The 25,939-nt window shown below is 43.5% G+C and overlaps 1 protein-coding gene across 2 annotated transcripts in view; it reads left to right on the plus strand.

Moving 5' to 3' along the window:
* The window catches only part of ANXA7 (annexin A7), a 78,030-nt gene that overhangs the window by 50,120 nt on the left and 1,971 nt on the right, over positions 1-25,939 (plus strand). Inside the window, exons 9-14 of one of the 2 annotated variants that reach the window (XM_043519163.1) lie at positions 4,386-4,556; positions 7,608-7,778; positions 7,950-8,025; positions 12,210-12,322; positions 19,218-19,363; positions 24,882-24,890. In XM_043519163.1, coding sequence (XP_043375098.1) covers positions 4,386-4,556; positions 7,608-7,778; positions 7,950-8,025; positions 12,210-12,322; positions 19,218-19,340 — 654 coding nt within the window. In that variant the 3' untranslated portion in view covers positions 19,341-19,363; positions 24,882-24,890. Of the gene's footprint in view, positions 1-4,385; positions 4,557-7,607; positions 7,779-7,949; positions 8,026-12,209; positions 12,323-19,217; positions 19,549-24,881; positions 24,891-25,939 lie in introns of those variants that run through there. The other variant, XM_043519164.1, reaches the window with a different exon arrangement.

A 25,939-nucleotide genomic window follows, 5' to 3' on the forward strand; every position in this document is an offset into this window, starting at 1 on the left:
AGTAGGTAAGTCGGGCTACAATTAAAACTCCATGTCTTTTGATCAGCTCACCATTCTGAAATTTGAAAAAGTCCAAAACTCTTCTTGCTGTGAATAAAGAGCAATTAAAACTATTCTCGTTAATTTGCAGTTGGTATTTTTAAGCCTATTTCAGGTACTGACCATCTGGCAACACTAGCACCACTCTATTATTATTTTTAGAGTCACAAGTGAATTTCCATGAAAATCCATTATTTTCCTATATGCATGCAAAGACACAGAGTAGCTGTGAGTCAGCACTTTTTACATACACACAGAGAACAAAATAAAACTGTATTAACGGTAATAGCGTATCTTTCTCAAAGTGACTTCCCAAAGCAGGGGTGGCCAACCTGAGCCTGAGAAGGAGCCAGAATTTACCAATGTACATTGCCAAAGAGCCACAGTAATACATCAGCAGCCCCCCATCAGCTCCCCACCCCCGCTCCCAACACTTCCTGCCCACCAGCAGACCCATCAATCAGCGACTCCCCCTCCCGCCCTGCATAGCAGGCTCAGGGGAGGGGGCAGAGTGGGGCCAGGGCCTATGGCAGAGACGGGTTGAGCAGTGAGCACTCCCCGGCACATTGGAAAGTTGGCACCTGTAACTCCAGCCCCAGAGTCGGTGCCTGTACAAGGAGCCGCATATTAACTTCTGAAGAGCTACATGTGGCTCTGGAGCCACAGGTTGGCCACCCCGTCCCAAAGAATGTAAAAATGCTTTGTCATTTAGGGGTCAGTGAATTTCGTATAATTGTTCAAGTATTTGAGAAATTCCATTTTTAACTCAAGTGAGCTGGTAGTAATAGTAGTAGTAATAATAATAATAAAAGTTAATATGTTAATGCTGTTTCCCCTCTAGCTCCACTACATTGGCTTGCACTTCGTGGGCAGTACTGGAACAGCCGTGGGTAGGAGAATGTATATAAGGAGCGAGGGCGATGTGGATACTAGTCTAATAGGTTATACTGGCTGTAGAATGACTGTGCCTAATAGGGTACAAAATGTGAGCGAGGCCAAACAGCAAAAATTAAGATGTTTATACACCAATGCGAGGAGCTTAGGTAACAAAATGGAGGAACTAGAGCTACTGGTGCAGGAAGTGAAACCAGATATTATAGGGATAACAGAAACATGGTGGAATAGTAGTCATGACTGGACTACAGGTAGTGAAGGGTATGTGCTGTTTAGGAAAGACAGAAACAAAGGTAAAGGGGGTGGAGTAGCATTGTATATCAATGATGAGGTAGAATGTAAAGAAATAAGAAGCGATGCAATGGATAAGACAGAGTCCGTCTGGGCAAAAATTACATTGGGGAAGAAAACTAGTAAAGCCTGTCCTACGATAGTGCTTGGGGTGTGCTATAGACCTCCGGGATCTAATTTGGATATGGATAGAGCCCTTTTTAATGTCTTTAATAAAGTAAATACTAATGGAAACTGTGTGATCATGGGAAACTTTAACTTCCCAGATATAGACTGGAGGACCAGTGCTAGTAATAATAATAAGGCTCAGATTTTCCTAGATGCGATAGCTGATGGATTCCTTCATCAAGTAGTTGCTGAACCGACTAGAGGGGATGCCATTTTAGATTTAATTTTGGTGAGTAGCGAGGACCTCATAGAAGAAATGGTTGTAGGGGACAAACTTGGCTCAAGTGATCATGAGCTAATTCAGTTCAAACTAAATGGAAGGATTAACAAAAATAAATCTGCAACTAGGGTTTTTGATTTCAAAAGGGCTGACTTTCAAAAATTAAGGAAATTAGTTAGGGAAGTGGATTGGACTGAAGAATTTATGGATCTAAAGGTAGAGGAGGCCTGGGATTACTTTAAATCAAAACTGCAGAAGCTATCGGAAGCCTGTATCCCAAGAAAGGGGAAAAAATTAATAGGAAGGAGTTGTAGACCAAGCTGGATGAGCAAGCATCTCAGAGAGGTGATTAAGAAGAAGCAGAAAGCATACAGGGAGTGGAAGACGGGAGGGATCAGCAAGGAAAGCTACCTAATTGAGGTCAGAACATGTAGGGATCAAGTGAGACAGGCTAAAAGTCGAGTAGAGTTGGACCTTGCAAAGGGAATTAAAACCAATAGTAAAAGGTTCTATAGCCATATAAATAAGAAGAAAACTAAGAAAGAAGAAGTAGGGCCGCTTAACACTGAGGATGGAGTGGAGGTTAAAGATAATCTAGGCATGGCCCAATATCTAAACAAATACTTTGCCTCAGTCTTTAATAAGGCTAAAGAGGATCTTAGGGATAATGGTAGCATGACAAATGGGAATGAGGATATAGAGGTAGATATTACCATGTCAGAGGTAGAAGCGAAACTGAAACAGCTTAATGGGACTAAATCAGGGGGCCCAGATAATCTTCATCCAAGAATATTAAAGGAATTGGCACCTAAAATTGCAAGCCCATTAGCAAGAATTTTTAATGAATCTGTAAACTCAGCAATAGTACCGAATGATTGGAGAATTGCTAATATAGTCCCTATTTTTAAGAAAGGAAAAAAAGTGATCCGGGTAACTACAGGCCAGTTAGTTTGACATCTGTAGTATGCAAGGTCCTGGAAAAAATTTTGAAGGAGAAATTAGTTAAGGACATTGAAGTCAATGGTAAATGGGACAAAATACAACATGGTTTTACAAAAGGTAGATCGTGCCAAACCAACCTAATCTCCTTTTTTGAAAAAGTAACAGATTTTTTTAGATAAAGGAAATGCAGTGGATCTAATTTACCTAGATTTCAGTAAGGCATTTGATACTGTGCCACATGGGGAATTATTAGTTAAATTGGAGAAGATGGGGATCAATATGAACATCAAAAGGTGGATAAGGAATTGGTTAAAGGGGAGACTGCAACGGGTCCTACTGAAAGGCGAACTGTCACGTTGGAGGGAGGTTACCAGTGGATCAGGGATCAGTTTTGGGACCAATCTTATTTAATCTTTTTATTACTGACCTTGGCATAAAAATTGGGAGTGTGCTAATAAAGTTTGCAGATGATACAAAGCTGGGAGGTATTGCCAATTCGGAGAAGGATCGGGATATTATACAGGAGGATCTGGATGACCTTGTAAACTGGAGTAATAGTAATAGGATGAAATTTAATAGTGAGAAGTGTAAGGTTATGCATTTAGGGATTAATAACAAGAATTTTAGTTATAAGTTGGGGACGCATCAATTAGAAGTAACGGAAGAGAAGGACCTTGGAGTATTGGTTGATCATAGGATGACTATGAGCTGCCAATGTGATATGGCTGTGAAAAAAGCTAATGCGGTTTTGGGACGCATCAGGAGAGGCATTTCCAGTAGGGATAAGGAGGTTTTAGTACCGTTATACAAGGCACTGGTGAGACCTCACCTAGAATACTGTGTGCAGTTCTGGTCTCCCATGTTTAAAAAGGATGAATTCAAACTGGAGCAGGTACAGAGAAGGGCTACTAGGATGATCCGAGGAATGGAAAACTTGTCTTATGAAAGGAGACTTAAGGAGCTTGGCTTGTTTAGCCTAACTAAAAGAAGGTTGAGGGGAGATATGATTGCTCTCTATAAATATAACAGAGGGATAAATACAGGAGAGGGAGAGGAATTATTTCAGCTCAGCACCAATGTGGACACAAGAACAAATGGGTATAAACTGGCCACCAGGAAGTTTAGAGTTGAAATCAGACGAAGGTTTTTAACCATCAGAGGAGTGAAGTTTTGGAATAGCTTTCCAAGGGAAGCAGTGGGGGCAAAAAATCTATCTGGTTTTAAGATTCTACTCGATAAGTTTATGGAGGAGATGGTGTGATGGGATAATGGGATTTTGGTAAGTAATTGATCTTTAAATATTCAGGGTAAATAGGCCAAATCCCCTGAGATGGGATATTGGATGGATGGGATCTGAGTTACCCAGGAAAGAATTTTCTGTAGTATCTGGCTGGTGAATCTTGCCCATATGCTCAGGGTTTAGCTGATCGCCATATTTGGGGTCGGGAAGGAATTTTCCTCCAGGGCAGATTGGAGAGGCCCTGGAGGTTTTTCGCCTTCCTCTGTAGCATGGGGCATGGTTGACTTGAGGGAGGCTTCTCTGCTCCTTGAAGTTTTGAACCATGATTTAAGGACTTCAATAGCTCAGACATGGGTGAGGTTTTTCATAGGTGTGGGTGGGTGAGATTCTGTGGCCTGCGCTGTGCAGAAGGTCGGACTAGATGATCAGAATGGTCCCTTCTGACCTTAGTATCTAGATAATATTAAAACAGTTTCAAAATGTAATAAATGACTGATTGTAACAGTTGGTTTTATAGTGTCACAGAAAATTGTAAGGAAGAAGGGTAAGTGTGCTCTGTTGCAGCAATACTTTCTCTTTCTCTGCCTATAGGGAGCCGGCACTCAGGAGAGAGTGTTGATTGAGATTCTTTGTACAAGGACGAACCAGGAAATTCGAGACATAGTCAGGACTTACAAAACAGAATTTGGAAGAGACATTGAACAGGATATCAGAGCAGATACCTCAGGACACTTTGAACGATTACTTGTATCTATGTGCCAGGTGAGCCAAAGGGCATTTTTTTGACAATGGTGAGTTTGTTGGTAAACCAAAGGTATAACCCTTGCTGCATATTTTTCATGCATTTATTACAGAACAGACTGGTGAGTGGAGTTGTAGCTCCGTATCAGATGCTTACAGTAAACAAACACCAGTTTTTAAAAAAAGTTCACCTGTTTTTATAGCTCAGGAGTGGCCAATCTGAGCCTGGAATGAGCCAGAATTTACCAATGTGCATTGCCAAAGAGCCACAGTAATACATCAGCAGCACCCCATCAGCTCCCCACCCCCGCTCCCAGCCCATCAGCAGCCTCGCCCATCAGCATCTCTCTCTCCCTCCCCGATCAGCTGTTTTATGGCATGCAGGAAGCTCGATGGGGGGAAGAGCGACAGCATAGCAAGCTCAGGGGAGCCACAGGTTCACCACCTGTTATAGCTGGAAGAAGAGTATGATTGAGAGATCATCAAAATGAACTGTCTGTGTATGCCTAATCAGAGCCAGTTTCTGTAAGAAGTTATGTGGCACTGGACTATATTTTTATAGCAGCATGACAACATACAGTCTCCCTGGGGACAGATTGAAAAGTCCTGTCTACCCAGGAATCCCTACTGAGTTGAGTTACTCAGTTACAGCACTGTAGCCAGCTGAAAAAAATGCATGTAAATCACAGTTTGGCCTTGCAAACTAGATGGAAACAAATCATGGTGTAACAGTGCTTCAGAATTATGCTGGAGCTGGGGAACTTTTACCATCATTCAAGAACATGATTCCAGAAGGGTGCTGTCCTTCTTACATTGTCAGACCAAACCATGGTTTTAACACATCGTGGGAATCAAGTAATGAAACCTGAGTTCCAGAAACCTGTCTCCTAACACGATAGATGTCATAATATATAGAAGACTTGAGAGAATCCATGGGAGTATGCTAAGCAGGACATTTAGCTCAAAACTCACTTCCCCTCTTTTAGGTTCCTGCTCATCCTTCGTTCTCAGATAAAAAGTTCTATGCAGATAGTACATGAACTCAGCTGGATCATGTATGGGACTGTTATACCATGCAGTTTTTCAGTGTTGTTAGCCTCAATATCCTAAAAAAACAGATTTTAAACATGGTGAAACACTACATGTTATAATACCTGGCATGTATCTAACCCCCCAGTTGGCTGTAAACCAGCAGCCATGTTCTGTGGTAGCTTGTACTCTGAGCAGAGCTGCATTTTGTGGAACCTGAAAATGTGGGGAATGCATTCCCCATTTGGTTGATGAAAGTGATGTTTCCCTTGTTTCACTTGCAGTTCTATAAAGTCTTAGATATTCTGATATTCTTCCCCACCTCTTCTGACTGTAATTGCCTTTTTTTTTTTTTTTGAGCCTAGCCATTTTACAGTTAATTAACCTTCCATGACATTTCTACTTAGATGTTCTCTTGAGTGTATCAACCCTTGTGAGAGCTGTGGCATTAATTACCACAAATATTTTCTGGGGATTTTTATTGCCTGCCTCTGTAAAGTCAAAAAGGCAAATTTCAGAGAAGCTTGCACTGGTGACTTTTTATTATTTTGATATATCCAACACATTAAAATAGCTAGTGGTCATCTGCACATTATATAATTTATATAGATATTAAAAGAAAAGGAGTACTTGTGGCATCTTAGAGACTAACAAATTTATTTGAGCATAAGCTTTCGTGAGCTACAGCTCACTTCACCAGATGCATCCGATGAAGTGAGCTGTAGCTCACGAAAGCTTAAGCTCAAATAAATTTGTTAGTCTCTAAAGTGCCACAAGTACTCCTTTTCTTTTTGCAGATGCAGACTAATACGGTTGCTACTCTGAAACCTTATATAGATGTTAGTTCATTTAAGGCATTAAAAAGTAGTTTGGAAACATTATCTTCAGAAATTACCCTTCCCTGGTATCACCACCACACAGTCTGAAATTAGATATTAATGCATATCCTGTTGGTGCTAATGTAAGCATCTTCTGTAGAAAATCTACCCTCAGATCTTTTCTCAGTCAGTCATTATGCTTCAGAGACAACACCATACTTCAAAGAATGGGATCAGATTGTGCCTTTTATTGCTATTATTTCAGGCTGCGTGCATACTCAGTAAAAAACAATGCATTAGTTCATGTTTGGAAGGTTCTTTGCAACCAGTAGAGCTAGAAACAGAAAAATTAAATGAAAACTTAGCCCTTGTTTTCTGCTTAATTTAAGTATCAAGAAGCCACAGGGGCTAAAAACATGAGATAATTTCAAGTTGCAGAGCTGCTGACCCAGATGATTTAAGGTTTTTAAGTTGTGCTCTGCAGAGTAAGAGTTTCAGGCCATCTTTCTATGGTCAGTTTACAAGAAATCACTATAAAGGGACATGTTTTCAAACTGCTACTTAAAAGAACAGGTGTTAGTTGATGAGGCAGGAAACTGACAAAACACTACGTATGCCTGTCCTTAAGCAGCAGCTAGAAGGAATTTAATACCTACTTCTTTTCAGGATGTAGTGAGTATATCTTGTCTTCCATTTCTAATAACTGAAGAGCCTGAAGTATTCAGAATTCCAATATGTCGTAGCCTTGCCTCTTTTCAAAGAACTATTTTAGAACAGTCATGAGCTCGCTATCCGAGTAGATAGAGATTTGTAGCACTTTCCATGCACCACAATATGCATAATACTTGGTACTTCTATAGGACTTTTCATCTGAGGATCTCAAAGCACTTTAAAAATAATTAAGGCTCTCATCTTAGCAGCAAAGGTGAATAATTCTCATTTTACAAAGGAGTACAAAAAAGATTCGGGGGTCACACGCGTGTCAGTGGAAGAGCTGGGGGATAGGCTTGGAGTTCTGACTCCTAGTCCCCTCATTTAACTGGTGCACACTCCAGTGCTGCCTCCAAAAACAAGTGAGGCTTATTGGGAAACAGCTGTCATAAGTCTAGTTTATGGTTTAATTTTCCAAGCTGAAGAATGAGAACCATTTGGCAAGGCTGTAAGATGTGGTAAGGAACAGAAAATGTTGCATTACTGATTGAGCAGCTAATGTCTTCACTTGCAGGGCAATCGGGATGAGAATCAATCAGTGAACTATCAAAAAGCTCAGGAAGATGCTCAGCGCCTCTACCAAGCTGGTGAAGGGAAACTTGGAACTGATGAGTCTTGCTTTAACATGATTCTGGCAACTAGAAGTTTCCCCCAGCTAAAAGCTACAGTTGAAACATATTCGAAGGTAGAATTTTTTCTGTTAAAGATTATGAACTAAGTTCAGCCCTGGGATAAAAACAGGTGAAACTCCATTAACTTCAAATGAGTTGGTCTGCATATGCCAGGATTGAATTTGGCTCCATTCCCACGTTTAAAAAAAACAAAACCCCCTAATCCCTTTAATTTTTATGTGCAGATTGCCAATCGTGATCTGTTAAGCAGCATTGGCCGGGAGTTTTCTGGAAATGTAGAAGATGGCTTGAAGACTATCGGTAAGAGACATTTCTTTTTTCTAAAGAGGGTATTTATGACTAATTGGAGAGGTAAAGCTAGGAGGGCTGTCAATTAATCGCGGTTAATACAGTAACTCACTTAAAATCATCCTGGTTAACATTGTTTGCTGATCAATTAGGGAACATGCTTGTTTAAAGTTATGCAATGCTCCCTTAGAACCGTTTGGCAGCTGCCTGCTTTGTCCACTGCTTGCAGGAAGAGCAGCCCCCGCATCAGCTCCCCTAAGTTCGCTGTGCGGCAGCCACCCTTCAGGCTATCAATTGTTGGCAGTTCAGCTGTCCCTCCCCCCACTACCAAGTGCTGCTCCTGCTCTCTGCCTTGGAGCTGCTCACCGGAGCCTCCTGCTTGCTGTGGGGTGGCGGGGAGGTGGGAAGAGGGGGGCTAATGTCAGGGTTTCCCCCTTCCCCTTGCTCCTGCACCCTGCTTACCCCATCTTCCATAGAGGAGGGGGACACATGACAGGGCTCAGGACAGAGGGAGCTTCCTGGCAGCAGCTGCTGTCTCAGTTTGCTGATTAACTTAAAAAGGCAATGTACTTAGAGTGGGAGCAATAAAAAGAAAAGCAGTACTTGTGGCACCTTAGAGACTAACAAATTTATTAGAGCATAAGCTGTAGCTCACGAAAGCTTATGCTCTAATAAATTTGTTACTCTCTAAGGTGTCACAAGTACTCCTTTTCTTTTTACGGATACAGACCAACACGGCTGCTACTCTGAAACCTGTTAAAGGAGCAATGCGCCTCTCTCTCTCACACACAGGGTGTGTGTCTCTGTCTGCTGTGCTGTCTCCCCTCCCTCTACATGCTGCCTTGTAGAGTGTGAGGCTACATTAACAATGAGTTAACCCTTGAGGGCTCAGCCAATTGCTAGTTCATCATTTAGCAATAAGGGGAAATATCCCATCCTCTGACTTCACCACCTCAACCAAGCTTCACAATCATCATTGCTGTGTACCAGTATTTAATTGTTTGTTTAAAACTTATACTGTCTCTGTGTGTTTCTGGTGAAAAAAATTTCCCTGGAACCTAACCGCCCACTATTTACATTAATTCTTATGGGGAAATTGGATTCGCTTAACATCATTTTGCTTAAAGTCGCATTTTTCAGGAACATAACTACAATGTTAAGCGAGGAGTTACTGTACATGCAAACAAATTAACTAGATTTAAAAAGTCACGATTAATCACACAGTAATAGAATACCAGTTTTAACATATTATAAATATTTTTGGATGTTTTTCAACATTTTCAAATATATTGATTTCAATTACAATACAGAATATGAACTGTATAGTGCTCACTTTGTATTACTTCTTGTTCAACCAATTGCTAAGGCAAACTAGTTTGTTTACATTTATGGGAGATCCTGCTGCCTTTTTATTTACAATGTCATCTGAAAGTGAGAACAGGCATTCACATGGCACTGTTGTAGCCAGCATTGCAAGATATTTACATGCTAGATATGCTAAACATTTGTATGCCCTTTCATGTTTTGACTTCTAGGCGCTAATGTTTCACATTGTTTTGTTTTTGAGTGGAGTTTTATAAAAATAAATAAAAATAATAATTCTACGTTTGTAAGTTGAACTTTCACGATTAAAAAAATGCACCACAGTACCTGTATGAGGTGAACTGAAATATACTGTTGTTTTTTACAGTGCAATTATTTGTAATCAAAATAAAGTGAGCACTGTACACTTTGTATTCTGTTGTAATTGAAATAAATATACTTGAAAACGTAGAAAAAAATTAAAAATATCCTATAATAAATTTAAATTGGTATTATTATTATTTAACAGTGGGATTAAAACTGCAATTAATCATGACTATTTTTTTTTACTCTCAATTATTTTTTTAATCGTTTGACAGCCTTAAAAGCTAGGTAAGAGACAATCCAACTCAGCAATCTATGAATTATCATAAGTGTTTTGAAACTACTTGACCTATTCACTTTCTATATTATTACCCCCAGAACTTGCCAAAATAGAAGTATTCTAAGTCCTGACTAAAAGTTGAACTTTTATTTTGATTATAATTCAAGTACAGTGAGCTCAATTTGAAACAAGCTGGCTTTCTCCAAATTAAATCCAAGTAAGGCATATTTAACTCTTTTCAGTTCCTCTCATTCTGAATTAACTTCACAGAACAGATGTACTGAACATTGTACTTAATGTTAATTTGTACCACAACGCTCAAATACTCTAAACAAAGAGTTTTCAAGAGCAGGTGCACTTTTAAATGGAGCGCTTATGCTAAATTTGTTTTCAGAAACACTAAGGAAAGACAGGAGTGTGGGCCCCTCTGACCCAGATGACTCACTAGAGGTCCTTTCTGACATACTATACAAGTCTGGCTGGAATACCTATATTTTTAATTTAGAAGCTACTTGATCTACAATAAAAATCTTAATTTAAGTATCACAAGTTCTTTAGAAAATTGGAGCAAAAGTTTTTCTAAAGGTTTCCTGTCATCTGATTACTTTCTTATTCTCACTGTTCACAAAGCTAATGGACCATGATAAGGGCCCTACCAAATTCACAGTCCATTTTGATGAATTTCACAGTAATAGGATTTTAAAATTAGTAAATTTCAAGGTTTCAGATGTTTACATCTGAAATTTCAAGGTAACTATGGGGGTCCCGACCCCAAAGGGGTTTGTGTGTGTGGGGGTGGGTGGTCCACATCGGTATTGTAGGAGTGTTGTGGGATTGCCACCCTGAATTCTGTGCTGCTGCTGGCCTTCAGAGTTGGGCAGCTGGAGAGCAGTGGTGGCTGACTGGGTCCCAACTCTAAAGCCAGCACTCTCCCAGCAGCAGTACAGAAGCGAGGGTCACAAGGCATAAGGGCGTGGGTTACTATACATCTGGGTTTTCCCAGCAGCCTCCCACCCGGGTCAGGAGTTGTCCCAGCCAGCAGCCACAGAGCTTCCTGCAGCCGGGGGAGGTTCCAAGAGGTGGGTCTGACCCAGATCTGGGAGTAGCCCCTGCAGAGGAAGAGGAGGTCCTGTTCCTCCCTAGCCTGGGCCGGGACTAGCAATGGGAGCCGTGTCCACGATAGGAGTCCCTGCGTGGGGTGCCTCCAGCCCTGCCCCTCCTCTACAATAGCCAAATTTCATGGTCTGTGACACATTTTTCTCGGCTGTGGATTTGGTAGGATCCTAATCATGGTCTATTTGAAAGAGTAACCATTAGCATAATCTATAATAAAGGGATTCCTGAAGTTTAGAAAACCCCAAACTGCTTTTATGATTAAGCTGTTGTAGTTAATGTCCTGACTCTACCTCTTAACAGTATATTGTAGAATCCATTCTTACTCTTTTTATCAACCATCTATATAGGGTGGTGTCCTTTCGTCAGCCATCCTTGATGTTGGTGCCACAAGATTGCTATGCAGAGCCCTTCTAAGCTATGCCCCATTTGAAGCACTGGAAAAAGATCAATACTTGTTGAGAACACTTTTTTTTCTTGAAACTAATTGTGACCTATTAATTGGCATTCATATAATGTGATGTGGAAACCTATCCAATAGGAACTGAACAGAGACCAGTTTCACAGCCAGTGAATGGTGATGATTTTCTATTGGTACTTTATGCTGTTGGAATTCTAGCTAAGAAGCTAGAGGTAAAAATCTTTGAATCCCAGTACCAATCACCCACTGGAAAGATTTGTTTTTTAAAATTACGTGTCCCCTTACATGATTTTTGTTACTGAATTAAGGCTTCTTTTCTTGTCAAAAGTGCTGTCTTCATGGCTGAAACGAGTTATAAAATGATTTGGCCAACTAGCAATGATAGGGCTACTAACCTGTGTAAAAAGGTATCCATGCTTAGTGAAGCTTAAACACTTCTTGTGGCTATGAAATTATTTTACCAGTGAGAATAAGGTCTAAGCTGAAAGATTCAGTAACAAAATACCTATGTTTCCAAACGGCAAAGAAATGTGATGAGATGCATAGTATAGAATTTAGCCAACAAAAAAATTGCTGAACTGTGACCAGTATGGGTCTTGCATGAGGAAGAATCACAAAGCAATAAGAGGAACTGTTTCAAAATACCATGTATACTATCTGCTAGATCAACTATTTAATTCTCCCAAATACAACCATGTGAATAGTGACTGCAGTATGCATTATTTGAAATAACCTTGTAACTACACTTTCTTGTAGTGCAATGTGCTCTAAATCGCCCGGCCTTTTTTGCTGAGAGACTCCACCATTCCATGAAAGGAGCTGGCACAGATGATTCTACACTTGTCAGAATTGTAGTCACTCGCAGTGAGGTAAGAATCTTCCTCTTCCTTTCCAAAAAATGAGGAGGAAGCAAGCATTTAAAAATTTTGGATATACATTGCACATGTAGTGAAAAATCAATGCATCCTAACCAATGTATCCAGTTTTGCTCTCCTTGTCACCTATATGGAGCTATCAGAATTAGTCTATGCAAATGTAGTTCTTACTCTGAGAATCAGCTGAACAAATTCACTTGCAAATATTCACAAAGCAGTCTAGATTTCAGCCCGTTCACAAGAAATTCATCCAGACTAGGTGCTGTTAACCTCCTGGAATCCATGGGTCTGTGTGCTATAAAGTTAGCAGCCAGGGAGCTGTTTTCTTGAATTAGTATTCATTAACAGACAGCTGCAGCGGCACAGGAGCTAGCAAACAGAGCTCTAAACAGGGGAGTTTGAGTGGGAGTTCTGTTGGAGGAGAAGGTAGTTGTACTTGGTTTTGTATTTTTAGTATTTGTGTGTGTGTGTAGGGGTTTTGTGCTGGGAGAGCAGCTGAGCCTGATTAGGGGGTGGGGCTTTGTGCTGAGAGAGCAGCTGAGCCCTGCCTAGGGGGTGGGGCTTCTGACTAGGGGCCCTATAAAGGTAGCCAGCCAGTCAGGCAGCAGCACAGACAGCTGCAGCAGCACAGGAGCTAGCAAACAGAGCTCTAAACAGGGGAGTTTGCAAGGGGAGTTTGTATTGTGGTGCTTGTTTAGGGTTTGCTTTTGCTGGGGGGGGGGGTGTGGTCTTTTTGGTGTGGCTTGTGTTTCCCAGATTAACAGGATTTAGGTGGGAAGGAGATAACAGATACAGAGGCAGCTGTGGGAGTGACTTCTGTAGTGAAAGACACATTGAGGATGAGTGGATGTGGAAGCTGTGGTATGTACATGATCCTGGAGGGGGGAACCGGTAAGAGTTTTTTCTGCATGAAATGCCGTCTGATAGAGCTGATGGAGGAAAAGATCCGAGGTTTGGAGATGCAGGTGGAAAGTCTGGTTGAGTTTAGGAAGGGGTTTGAGCAGATGATGGAGCAAAGATATGAGGTATCTGAAGGGAAAAGCTCAGACTCACAGATGGAACCAGGGCTGGGGAATTTTGAGGAGAGACTGGATGAGGAAAGTGGTCAGTGGAAACATGTGACTCAAAGAACCAGGCAGAGAAAAAGACGGGCTAGTGAAGGAGAAATAGAGCTTAGGAACAGGTTTGCAGAGTTGGAAAATGAAGAAGGGGCTCAGCAGGTACTTGTTGAAGGTGGAAGGGTAAGGAAGAAGAGAAGAGAGGCTAGTCCTATAGAAAAAGGGGAAGAGTCAAGGGAGACTACACCAAATATGAGCCCCAGGAGGATACAGGATGGGTTGAAGAAGATTGTAAGGGAAAATAGGAATGGAAAGAACTTGCAACCAGAGGGAACAGGGGAGAGACTGGAGAATAGCACAGTCACCAGGAAAAGGCAGGTCTATGTGATCGGGGACTCTTTATTGAGAAGAATAGACAGGCCTGTAACTAGAGCTGATCCTGAGAATAGAAGGGTGTGCTGTCTTCCGGGTGCTAAGATACGGGATGTAGACCTGAGGTTGAAAAGGATCCTAAAGGGAGCGGGAAAGAATCCCCTAATTATCCTTCATGTGGGAACAAATGATACGGCTAGATTCTCGTTGGAAAGTATTAAGGGAGACTATGCTAGGCTGGGGAAGACGCTTAAGGAAATTGAGGCTCAGGTGATCTTTAGCGGGATCCTTCCTGTTCCTAGAGAAGGGCAACAAAGGTCTGACAAGATTATGACTGTCAACAGATGGCTTAGGCAGTGGTGCTATAAGGAGGGCTTTGGGATGTATGGCCACTGGGAGGCATTCACGGACAGAGGTCAGTTCTCTCGGGATGGACTTCATCTGAGTAGGGAAGGAAATAGACTTCTAGGATCGAGGCTGGCACAACTGATAAAGAGAGCTTTAAACTAGGAATTGGGGGGAGATGGATGGGAGATGTCCAGAAAATCTCCACGCCAGATTTTAGCATTGAGAGGGAAGAAGATGAAGTAAGAATGGATACAGCCGTGGGTAGGAGAATGTATATAAGGAGTGAGGGCGGTGTGGATACTAGTCTAATAGGTTATACTGGCTGTAGAATGACTGTGCCTAATAGGGTACAAAATGTGAGCGAGGCCAAACAGCAAAAATTAAGATGTTTGTACACCAATGCGAGGAGTCTAGGTAACAAAATGGAGGAACTAGAGCTACTGGTGCAGGAAGTGAAACCAGATATTATAGGGATAACAGAAACATGGTGGAATAGTAGTCATGACTGGACTACAGGTATTGAAGGGTATGTGCTGTTTAGGAAAGACAGAAACAAAGGTAAAGGGGGTGGAGTAGCATTGTATATCAATGATGAGGTAGAATATAAAGAAATAAGCGATGCAATGGATAAGACAGAGTCCATCTGGGCAAAAATTACATTGGGGAAGAAAACTAGTAAAGCCTCTCCTATGATAGTGCTAGGCGTGTGCTATAGACCTCTGGGATCTAATTTGCATATGGATAAAGCCCTTTTTAATGTCTTTAATAAAGTAAATACTAATGGAAACTGCATGATCATGGGAGACTTTAACTTCCCAGATATAGACTGGAGGACCAGTGCTAGTAATAATAATAGGGCTCAGATTTTCCTAGATGCGATAGCTGATGGATTCCTTCATCAAGTAGTTGCTGAACCGACTAGAGGGGATGCCGTTTTAGATTTAATTTTGGTGAGTAGCAAGGACCTCATAGAAGAAATGGTTGTAGGGGACAATCTTGGCTCAAGTGATCATGAGCTAATTCAGTTCAAACTAAATGGAAGGATTAACAAAAATAAATCTGCAACTAGGGTTTTTGATTTCAAAAGGGCTGACTTTCAAAAATTAAGGAAATTAGTTAGGGAAGTGGATTGGACTGAAGAATTTATGGATCTAAAGGTAGAGGAGGCCTGGGATTACTTTAAATCAAAACTGCAGAAGCTATCGGAAGCCTGTATCCCAAGAAAGGGGAAAAAATTCATAGGAAGTAGTTGTAGACCAAGCTGGACGAGCAAGCATCTTAGAGAGGTGATTAAGAAGAAGCAGAAAGCATACAGGGAGTGGAAGATGGGAGGGATCAGCAAGGAAAGCTACCTAATTGAGGTCAGAACATGTAGGGATCAAGTGAGACAGGCTAAAAGTCGAGTAGAGTTGGACCTTGCAAAGGGAATTAAAACCAATAGTAAAAGGTTCTATAGCCATATAAATAAGAAGAAAACTAAGAAGGAAGAAGTGGGGCCGCTTAACACTGAGGATGGAGTGGAGGTTAAAGATAATCTAGGCATGACCCAATATCTAAACAATTACTTTGCCTCAGTCTTTAATAAGGCTAAAGAGGATCTTGGGGATAATGGTAGCATGACAAATGGGAATGAGGATATAGAGGTAGATATTACCATATCAGAGGTAGAAGCGAAACTGAAACAGCTTAATGGGACTAAATCGGGGGGCCCAGATAATCTTCATCCAAGAATATTAAAGGAATTGGCACCTGAAATTGCAAGCCCATTAGCAAGAATTTTTAATGAATCTGTAAACTCAGGAATAGTACCGAATGATTGGAGAATTGCTAATATAGTTCCTATTTTTAAGAAAGGAAAAAAAAGTGATCCGGGTAACTACAGGCCAGTTAGTTTGACATCTGTAGTATGCAAGGTCCTGGAAAAAATTTTGAAGGAGAAATTAGTTAAGGACATTGAAGTCAATGGTAAATGGGACAAAATACAACATGGTTTTACAAAAGGTAGATCATGCCAAACCAACCTAATCTCCTTTTTTGAAAAAGTAACAGACTTTTTAGATAAAGGAAATGCAGTGGATCTAATTTACCTAGATTTCAGTAAGGCATTTGATACCGTGCCACATGGGGAATTATTAGTTAAATTGGAGAAGATGGGGATCAATATGAACATCAAAAGGTGGATAAGGAATTGGTTAAAGGGGAGACTGCAACGGGTCCTACTGAAAGGCGAACTGTCACGTTGGAGGGAGGTTACCAGTGGAGTTCCTCAGGGATCGGTTTTGGGACCAATCTTATTTGATCTTTTTATTACTGACCTTGGCACAAAAAGTGGGAGTGTGCTAATAAAGTTTGCAGATGATACAAAGCTGGGAGGTATTGCCAATTCGGAGAAGAATCGGGATATTATACAGGAGGATCTGGATGACCTTGTAAACTGGAGTAATAGTAATAGGATGAAATTTAATAGTGAGAAGTGTAGGGTTATGCATTTAGGGATTAATAACAAGAATTTTAGTTATAAGTTGGGGACGCATCAATTAGAAGTAACGGAAGAGGAGAAGGACCTTGGAGTATTGGTTGATCATAGGATGACTATGAGCTGCCAATGTGATATGGCTGTGAAAAAAGCTAATGCGGTTTTGGGATGCATCAGGAGAGGCATTTCCAGTAGGGATAAGGAGGTTTTAGTACCGTTATACAAGGCACTGGTGAGACCTCACCTAGAATATTGTGTGCAGTTCTGGTCTCCCATGTTTAAAAAGGATGAATTCTAACTGGAGCAGGTACAGAGAAGGGCTACTAGGATGATCCGAGGAATGGAAAACTTGTCTTATGAAAGGAGACTTAAGGAGCTTGGCTTGTTTAGTCTAAGTAAAAGAAGGTTGAGGGGAGATATGATTGCTCTCTATAAATATAATAGAGGGATAAATACAGGAGAGGGAGAGGAATTATTTCAGCTCAGCACCAATGTGGACACAAGAACAAATGGGTATAAACTGGCCACCAGGAAGTTTAGACTTGAAATCAGACGAAGGTTTTTAACCATCAGAGGAGTGAAGTTTTGGAAAAGCCTTCCAAGGGAAGCAGTGGGGGCAAAAGATCTATCTGGTTTTAAGATTCTACTCGATAAGTTTATGGAGGAGATGGTATGATGGGATAATGGGATTTTGGTAAGTAATTGATCTTTAAATATTCAGGGTAAATAGGCCAAATCCCCTGAGATGGGATATTAGATGGATGGGATCTGAGTTACTATAGAAAATTCTTTCCTGGGTATCTGGCTGGTGAATCTTGCCCATATGCTCAGGGTTTAGCTGATCGCCATATTTGGGGTCAGGAAGGAATTTTCCTCCAGGGCAGATTGGAGAGACCCTGGAGGTTTTTCGCCTTCCTCTGTAGCATGGGGCATGGTTGACTTGAGGGAGGCTTCTCTGCTCCTTGAAGTCTTTGAACCATGATTTAAGGACTTCAATAGCTCAGACATGGGTGAGGTTTTTCATAGGAGTGGGTGGGTGAGATTCTGTGGCCTGCGCTGTGCAGGAGGTCGGACTAGATGATCAGAATGGTCCCTTCTGACCTTAGTATCTATGAATAAACAGTGAAAAGGGATGAGAGAATGGTCTGAATATTTGGGAAGGAACCACTCCAGCTAGCAATTACCATATCCTTTGCCAGGCAATTGCTGCTTCATCCAGGGAAGGGAGAATATTTGAATTCTAGGATCCTATAGAATTGCAGGGCTGAATCTCCTACTCCTGGAGATGCATTCTGTGCCAAAATATTAAAAATTCTGCACACAGCATATTAAAATTTCTATTTGTCAAAATAACACCATCTAATCACACCTGTTTCAATTATTTTGGTAATTTATTTCAGAATACCTGTCTGTCAGTAATAATACAGACAATACAAAATTTCCCCCAAAGTTAAAGAAACCCCTATGACAACGCATTTCCTGTTTCTCTGCCCCACCCACACAGCCCAGCTGGGGGGCCAGACACCCATAACCCCTCTTCCCAGAGCCCAACCACTATGCCCGCTCCCCCAATACACCCAAACCACGTCCCCCAACAGAGCCAAGACACCCCTCTCCCTGCCCTCTAGAGCCCAGGGATCCAGAGGAAGAAACAGCATGATGCTAGGATCTGGGCTTGCATGGAGTTTCCTATGCTTCGCTGCCTCCTTACTTCAGGGCATGCTGGGAACCTCTCCCTCGCCTTGTCTTCTATTTGTGACCTGTGGTCAGCAGCACTGCAGCCTATTTCTGTGGAGGAAAGGAAATTCTGTGCACACAACATTAATTTCTGCAAAATTCTGCATTGCGCACTGGTGCAGAATTCCCCTATTACTTTTCCATTTATCATCAATTTACCACTTCTATGTAAGTTCTTCAAAGTTTGGTTGGAGGAAATGATTGAGCTTGCTCATTTTCTTTTGTTGGTGGCTGCCTCCTTCCTCCTCATGGTTTCAAAAACAGACTAGTTAAGGCGCTTACCTCACTGTTTCTGAATTTTATGTTCTGAAGAGGAGGCTTCCCTACTTGTAGGGGTGGAGCTAGCACTCGTGAGAGGAAATGCTTTTTGATTCCTGTTATTTTTGTCTTTTGGGGAGGATTCTATCAGGAGCCTTAGGCTGGCTCTTCAGACGTGGTGGGTTAACCCTGCATATCTCATCCATGGATATATAATTGGAGAGGAAATGCAGGAGTATTTCACTGTATGACGACTGCCTCTTGCTTTTTCAAAGTGAATTACCCATCTAGAAGCAGTGGGAAGGGACCCTGGTGTGCTTTTCCTGTTGAAGTGAACTGGAGATTTTGGAGAGAGGGCCTTTCAGTTTGTTTGCTCCCAGAGGCTGAAGCAGCCTTCTTCACCATTTACAGAAGTGTTGGCAATAGCAAGACCCCAAAGTGTCATCTAGCCTCAGCACGCAGACAGAGCAACTCTTTCATTTTTGCCTGCATTGTCTGGGCTGCTGTAGGGTACAGGGAATGAATGGATGTTTTGTCTGGGTTCACTGCAAGTGGACTCTTACTCTACTACCAAATTATCCCATACTGTACACTGACTGCTTGTTGAGTGTTTTATGCTTATCTTTTTCTTTTGACACAGATTGATCTTGTACAGATCAAACAGCTGTTCATGCAGATGTACCAGAAGACTTTGGCTACAATGATATCAAGTGACACAAGTGGTGACTACAGGAAGTTGCTGGTGGCAATTGTTGGTCAATAGAAAAGATTTACATTTTAACAAAGAACGATTTTCAATATTGCATAACCCAATATGCCTTCCTAATTATGAATGATTTAAGAGTTTGTATTTTGCCTTGATTTAGAGCACATTTATACTTTACTATATAAAAATAAGATGTATCTACTGTCATTTAGACCCACAGAAAATACCACTGAGATGCCACATTAAATTACTTCCTTCAAACAGCCATTATAGTACAAGTCATTTATCTGCAAAGATTCTGCAGCCTTGCTCAGCTGAGTAGTTCCACTTCTTGAAAGGTTGGTAGGGATTAGGGGTGTGCTAAAAGGCAAACTATACTTCCTTTTGAATGGACAGACACATGGAATGCTCAAAGTAGAAGCATTAGCATAAATGGTAAGAAGAAAATCTGAAGTTCTTAGTAACATGGAAAAATGTTAAGTGATTTAACCTGACAGTTCCCCTTAAGACACCAACTAGGGGAAAAACTTTCTGGAAAACCTAGGGCTGGTCTACACTATGGCCATCCTCCCACCAATGTAAGTGACTAACTGCACCACCACAAGAGATGCAAGGCTTGTGTCAGTGTAGTTGGGGGCAGGGCAATATTTGTGTAGACATTGTGTTCCTTACAGTGGTTGTCTTGTCAATTTCACTGCAGGAAACATAAAATTGACAAGAAAGCAAACTCCCCCAGCTGGGTAAGTCTAGGGAGCTTCGGACCCCAATCTCAGCTGAGAGCTGGGGGCAAGAAGCCTGAGGGGCCTCCGGTCAGCCAGGAGCCAGGCAGCCTTGACAATTTCATGGCTTGGGGAACCATGGAATTGACAAGACTGCCAGGCTCCCTGTGGGGAGCAAAGGGGGGCATGAGAAGCCCAGGCCAGCTTCCCCCGTACTCCTGGCAGAGAGACCATGCTCTCAACTCCCCACACTGCCTCTCTTAGGTTGGTGAAAGTGTTCCTGGTGAGGATGTGCACCGCTGCAGTATGTTGACTTAGGTTTGTATTGTAGACATACCCCTAGTTTAGAGTGGATCAGTTACAGCCACCTGTTGCTGATTAATAACCTGCTCCTGTATAACTCCCTCTGAGTTCAGTAGAGGCCAACAGTGCTCAGCAGGCTTGTGTCTCTGCAACAGCTATGGGTGCTTGGAAGAAGTCATTGTCTGGAACTTGCGTTCACTAGCAGCTAATATTTCTATATTGAACTTTAAAATTGAGTAAGGATCACATAAAATAGGAAACCAACACAAAAAAAATAAGTGAGATGTGATGACAGCCTCACTAATACATCGAATTAACACAGCTTTTACATTAGTGCTAGTGGTAAGAAACACTTCATGAACCAGACCATTCCATGTGCTACCTCCACCTAAGATGATTTTGTCTTTACACTAACCTATCAAAGGGAAGGAAGCAGATTTTGTGGGCACTGAAGGGAGGATCAAATTCTAAGGGCTTATCAAAGTTCCCTTATCTGGCCTTCATAGGGTAGAGATAATACTCCAGGAGAAATTCTGTGCCAAAAAAATTCTGCATATTTTGTCAACATATCACACCAGTTTCAATTTTGGTAATTTATTTCAAAATACTTGTCAGCAAGTATGTCCAACAATATAGAAAACAAAAAGATTCAGGAAAGGTTTTTTGACAACTAGATTCCTTAGTAGGCATGTTGATGCAGAACTTTAAGTAATAATTCATTTAAACTACAATACATCCCTCAGAAGCAGTTCAAAAGTTTGAGGAGTCAGGAGAAAAAAGAGGAGCTGAAGGAGAGAGAAGTAGCCTGGGAGTGAACCTGGAGGGTTGTTGGGTATTGGGTGGGAGATTTGGGGAATAAGATTTGGGGGGGAGGGAGGGATTGTTAGGAAGCCTCCCCCATGCACACTCTGGCTGACACCTAGTGTCTCCCATCAGCACAACTGCGCCACTCTCCTCCCTGTCCATTCAGCCCCTGCCCAGGTCTATCCCCCCAGCAGCCCCATGGGCCGGGCTCTGTCTGTTCCACTGTGAGGAACACAGCCTCTCCTCCGCCCTGTCTGCTGCTGGCTGCTCCAGCCCTCGGGACAGCAGCCCCTGTTGGGCAAAAGGCATAACTGCAGTGCCTCTCCAGCAGAATGTATTTTCTACAGAGAAAAAAAAATAAAAATCTGCAGCTGACATGAATTCTGCACAGTGGTGCGGAATTTCCCCAGGAGTAACATGCAGCCATTCACTCCTCTTATGGTGGCTGAGGCTGGTAGTGAGGCAGTCTTCTCCATGCTGCTGTAGTGACTAGGCCCCACACAAAGTTAAATAGCATTTCCTCCTAAGATCAGCTGGTTTTGTTGGGGAGTGTGGGTGCTCTCCTCTGGCACAAGAAGTCAATACATTAGATGACACAAAAAACAGTTAACCACCTTTTCATAACTGTTGTTCTTTGGCATGTGTTGCTCATGTCCATTCCATTCTAGGTGGGTGCTCATGTGCACAGTCATCTGAAATTTTTGCTCAGTGGTATCCCTAGGGTCTGCTATGGCACCCTCTAGAATGCCACGCTCATGTGTTGGTATATCAGACACTGCTGGCCCTACACCCTCTCAGTTCCTTCTTGCCGACAACTCTGACAGGAGTAGGAGGGCAGGTAATGGAATGGATAGGATATGAGCAACACATCTCAAACAACAACAGTTACAGAAAGGTGGGTAACCGTTTTTTCTTCGAGGGCTTGCTCATGTCAATTCCATTCTTGGTGACTCACAAGCAGTATCCCTGGAAGTGGGCTCGGAGTTCAAGGTCGTGCAGCTTGCAGTACTGCTCTACTGAAACCAGCATCATATCAAGCTTATTGAATAAGTGCGTAGTGAGATGTGAATGTATGACCAGGTAGTAGCTTTACAGATATCCGGACTGGGCACTTGGGCCAGGAAGGCCACCAATGAGGCTTGCGCTCTAGTTGAGTGAGTGGTGACAAACGCCAGTGCAGGAACCTTTGCCTGGTCATAGCAGAGACGGATGCAGGAGGTGATCCAAGACAAAATTCTCTAGGCGGACAGCAGACAACTTGCCACCGTGACAAATAACTGTCAACTTGCAAAATGGCTTGGTCCTCTCGATGTAGAAGGCTAGCGCCCTCCTGACATCAAGGGAGTGCAATTTAAGCTCCTCCTCATGAGGTTTTGGACAGAAGACTGGAAAGAATATGTCCTGGCTCATGTAAAATTGGGAAACTATCTTGGGCATGAAAGCCAGGTGTGGCCACAGCTGGACCTTATCCTTCAAGAACACGGTGGTTCCGAAGTTAGTGCCCTAATCTTGGAAACCCTCCTTGCAGGAGTTATTGCCACCAAGAATGACACCTTCCAGGAAAGCAGCAGAAGAAAACAGGACACTACGGGCTCAAAGGGGGCTTGCAAGTGTGAGCACCAGGTTAAGGTCCCATGGAGGGACAGGATCCCAGACTTGAAGGTAGAGTCGCTCCAGACCCTTCAGGAACCGGATCGTCATGCCATGCACGAAGACTTACCTGCCCTGGAACGGCCAAGATAGCAGCCAACTGGACCTTAATAGATGAAAGGGACAGTCCATGAAGTTTAACATGCATGAGGTTGTCTAGGATCAGCTGCCACAAGGCCTATGTAGGCCTAACCCGTTGGGTCAAAGCGAGCACATAAAATTTTCTTTTGGCCAGCTAGGTGACCCTAGTGGAGGGCTTCTTGCTTCCTAGTAGGACCCACTGGACTCAGGCAGAAAACTCCTGCTCAATACTCAGCCATGGAGAAACCAAACTGTCAGGTGCAGCATCTGTAGGTTCAGGTGCAAAAGCTGGCCCTGATTCTGCGACAGCAGATCTGGCCAGTGAGGCAGCAGCATCTGGGCCAACACTACCAAGTCCAGGAGTGTGCGGAAACCAGCGTTGGCACGGCCAAGCTGGGGTGATGAGTATGAATTTGGCCCGGTTCTGCTTGACCTTCATGAGGACCTTTTGGAGCAACGGGACTGGCAGGAAAGTGTACATCAGAACCCCCGACCATGGAAGCAAAAAGGCATCTGACAGGAAGCCTGTCGGTCCCCCAGAATGAGCAGAAACAGTGGCACTTCCTGTTCTGGTGAGTTGCAAACAGATCCTCCTAGGGAGATCCCCTCTTCTGGAAGATCCTGTCCACCACCTAGGGAGAGAAAAGACCACTCGTGGTGAGATGAGATGGTTCTGCTGAGGTGATCTGCCAGGACATTCCTGGCTCCAGGAAGGTGTGCTACCACAAGATGAACAGCATGCTGAACACAGAAGTCCCAGAGACTGAGAGCTTCCTGACAAAGAGCTGAGGACCTGGCTCCGCCTTGCTTGTTGATATAAAACATCATGGCAATGTTGTCCATTAGGACTTGAACCACCTTGCCCTGCAAGTGGGACCGAAAAGCTTGGCAGACCAGGCGAACCACCCTGAGCTCCCTGACGTTTATGTGGAGGGAGCGGTTGACCCCTGACCAGCAGCCTTGAGTACTGAGCTTCCCCAGGTGAACTCCCCATCTGAGGTCTGAAGCATCAGACACCAGAGTCAGTGACAGGGATAGGGCTGCTAAGGGAACTCCCTGCGGGACCAACACAGGGTCCAGCCACCACGTCAGAGATGCCTGAACGTGGTCTAGCACTTTGATTACCAACTCTAGGTCGTGTCTGTTGGAGACGTAGACTGACACTAACCATGCCTGCAATGGACAAGATGGAGCTGGGCATGTTGAACCATGTAAGTGCAGGCAGCCATATGACCTAATAACCATAGACAGGTGTGGGCAGTAGTGAGTGGATGATCCCTCACACGGGATATTATCGCCGACATGCCTTGGAAGCAGGACTCTGGGAGGAATGCCCGTGCCCATGAGGAGTCAAGAACCGCCGCGCTTAATTCTATCCATTGCACTGGTACAAGGGTTGACTTACGTTTACTAACAGGTCCAGGTTGTGGCATGTGGCTCGCATCAGATTGAGGCTGCGCTGCACTTGATCTCATGATCTGCCCCCGATGAGACAATTGTCAAGATAAGGGACCCCCCAGCATCTCAGGTAAGCAGATATGGGGGCCGTGCATTTTGTAAAGACCCGTGGGGCCAAGGAGAGGCTAAAGGGTAGCGCTGTAAACTGGAAATGGTGCTGGCCCACCATGAAACCAAGGAACCGTCTGTATCCTGGGAAGATAGACATGTGGAAATAACTGTCTTTCAAATTGAGAGGGGCATACCAGTGGCCCAGATCCAGGGAGGGAATAATGGAGGCCAGGGACAACATGCAAAACTTCAACCTTTTGAGGCACTTGCTGAGTCATATGACGTAGACCCCCTTTTTCCATCTGGCTCAGGAAATAGCGGGAGCAGAAACCATATTTCCTCATTTCCTGAGGGACCTCCTCCACTGCCCCCAGTATGTTGTTTACCTCCTGAATGAGGAATTGCTCATGAGAAGGGTCCCTGAAGAGAGACAGGGAAGAGGAAGTGGCGGCTGTAAACTGGAGGGTATAGCTCGATGACGCTGGCCCCCGTAGTGTTTCACTCGGCCAAGTTGCACAGGAGAGTGGGAGGATGAAGGGCAGTGGCGGCTAAAGCCTGTGTCCTTTCTCTTCGCCGGCCCTGCCGAGACTGCCACTGCCTTGGCAGTGGAGGAAGCCAGAATAGCTGCCTTGTGGCCTGAGGAGTATGCATCTCCAGTGAGCGGAAGGTAGCCTGAGTGTCTTTCAGGACGTACAGGTTCGCATCCATCTAGTTGGAGACTACCCCGACACCATCGAACACAAGGTTCTGAATTGAGGCCTGCATCTCCTGGGACACGCCAGTGGTCTGGAACCAGGAACTGTGCCTCATGATCACTGCCGACCACCCATGCAACTGAGTCGGCTGCAATCCAGGCCATCTGGAGGGAACACTGGGCCACCACAGTACCTTCCTCCACCAGAGTCCTGAACTCTTAGGCCGCCTCCTGGGAAATGGAGTCCTTAAACTTGAGGATTCCCACAATTACAATTTTGCCACCCGAAACTGGAGGCTGTCCGTGGAATAAAGTTTCTTGGCCTCTTTATTCTTGGGGGTTGAACAGGCAGGTCCCGGCTTGTCCTTTTCGTTGGCTGCTAACACAACCCCAGGGGCAGGTGAGCAGACAGGTATTTGAACCCCTTCGCAGGGATGAAATACTTTTTCTCAGCCCTCTTGGAAGTCAGCGGAAAGAAGAATGGGGTTTACCAGATGGTCTTGGCAATATTCAGGCCCCCCATCGTGCACCAGGAATGCAACATGAGCAGGGGTGGACACTGAAAGTACATTGAAAAATGTGTCTGCTTGCTCTGCCATTTCTTCCACCTGGAGGCCCAAGTTCACAGCCACCCTGCGGAGCAGTGCCTGATGCTCCCTGAAGTCATCAGGTGGACTAGCCCGGGAGGGTCCTGCCAACATCTTGTATGGGGAGAAGAAGGATGACTGGACAACTGGGTCAGGTCCCAGGGCGTCATCACCCACTGGGGAGGGAGGTCTTGGGAGTTGGCACCAATTCTTCACCCGCAGCGCCTGCTGGCATGTCCTGCACCAATCCTGGGCCATCAGTGCTGTCCTGGGTTTGTCCAACACAGCGAGAGAGGGGCTGGTGAGATT

Source organism: Dermochelys coriacea, chromosome 7 (genome assembly GCF_009764565.3).
Source record: "Dermochelys coriacea isolate rDerCor1 chromosome 7, rDerCor1.pri.v4, whole genome shotgun sequence".
Lineage (NCBI taxonomy): Eukaryota > Metazoa > Chordata > Testudines > Dermochelyidae > Dermochelys > Dermochelys coriacea.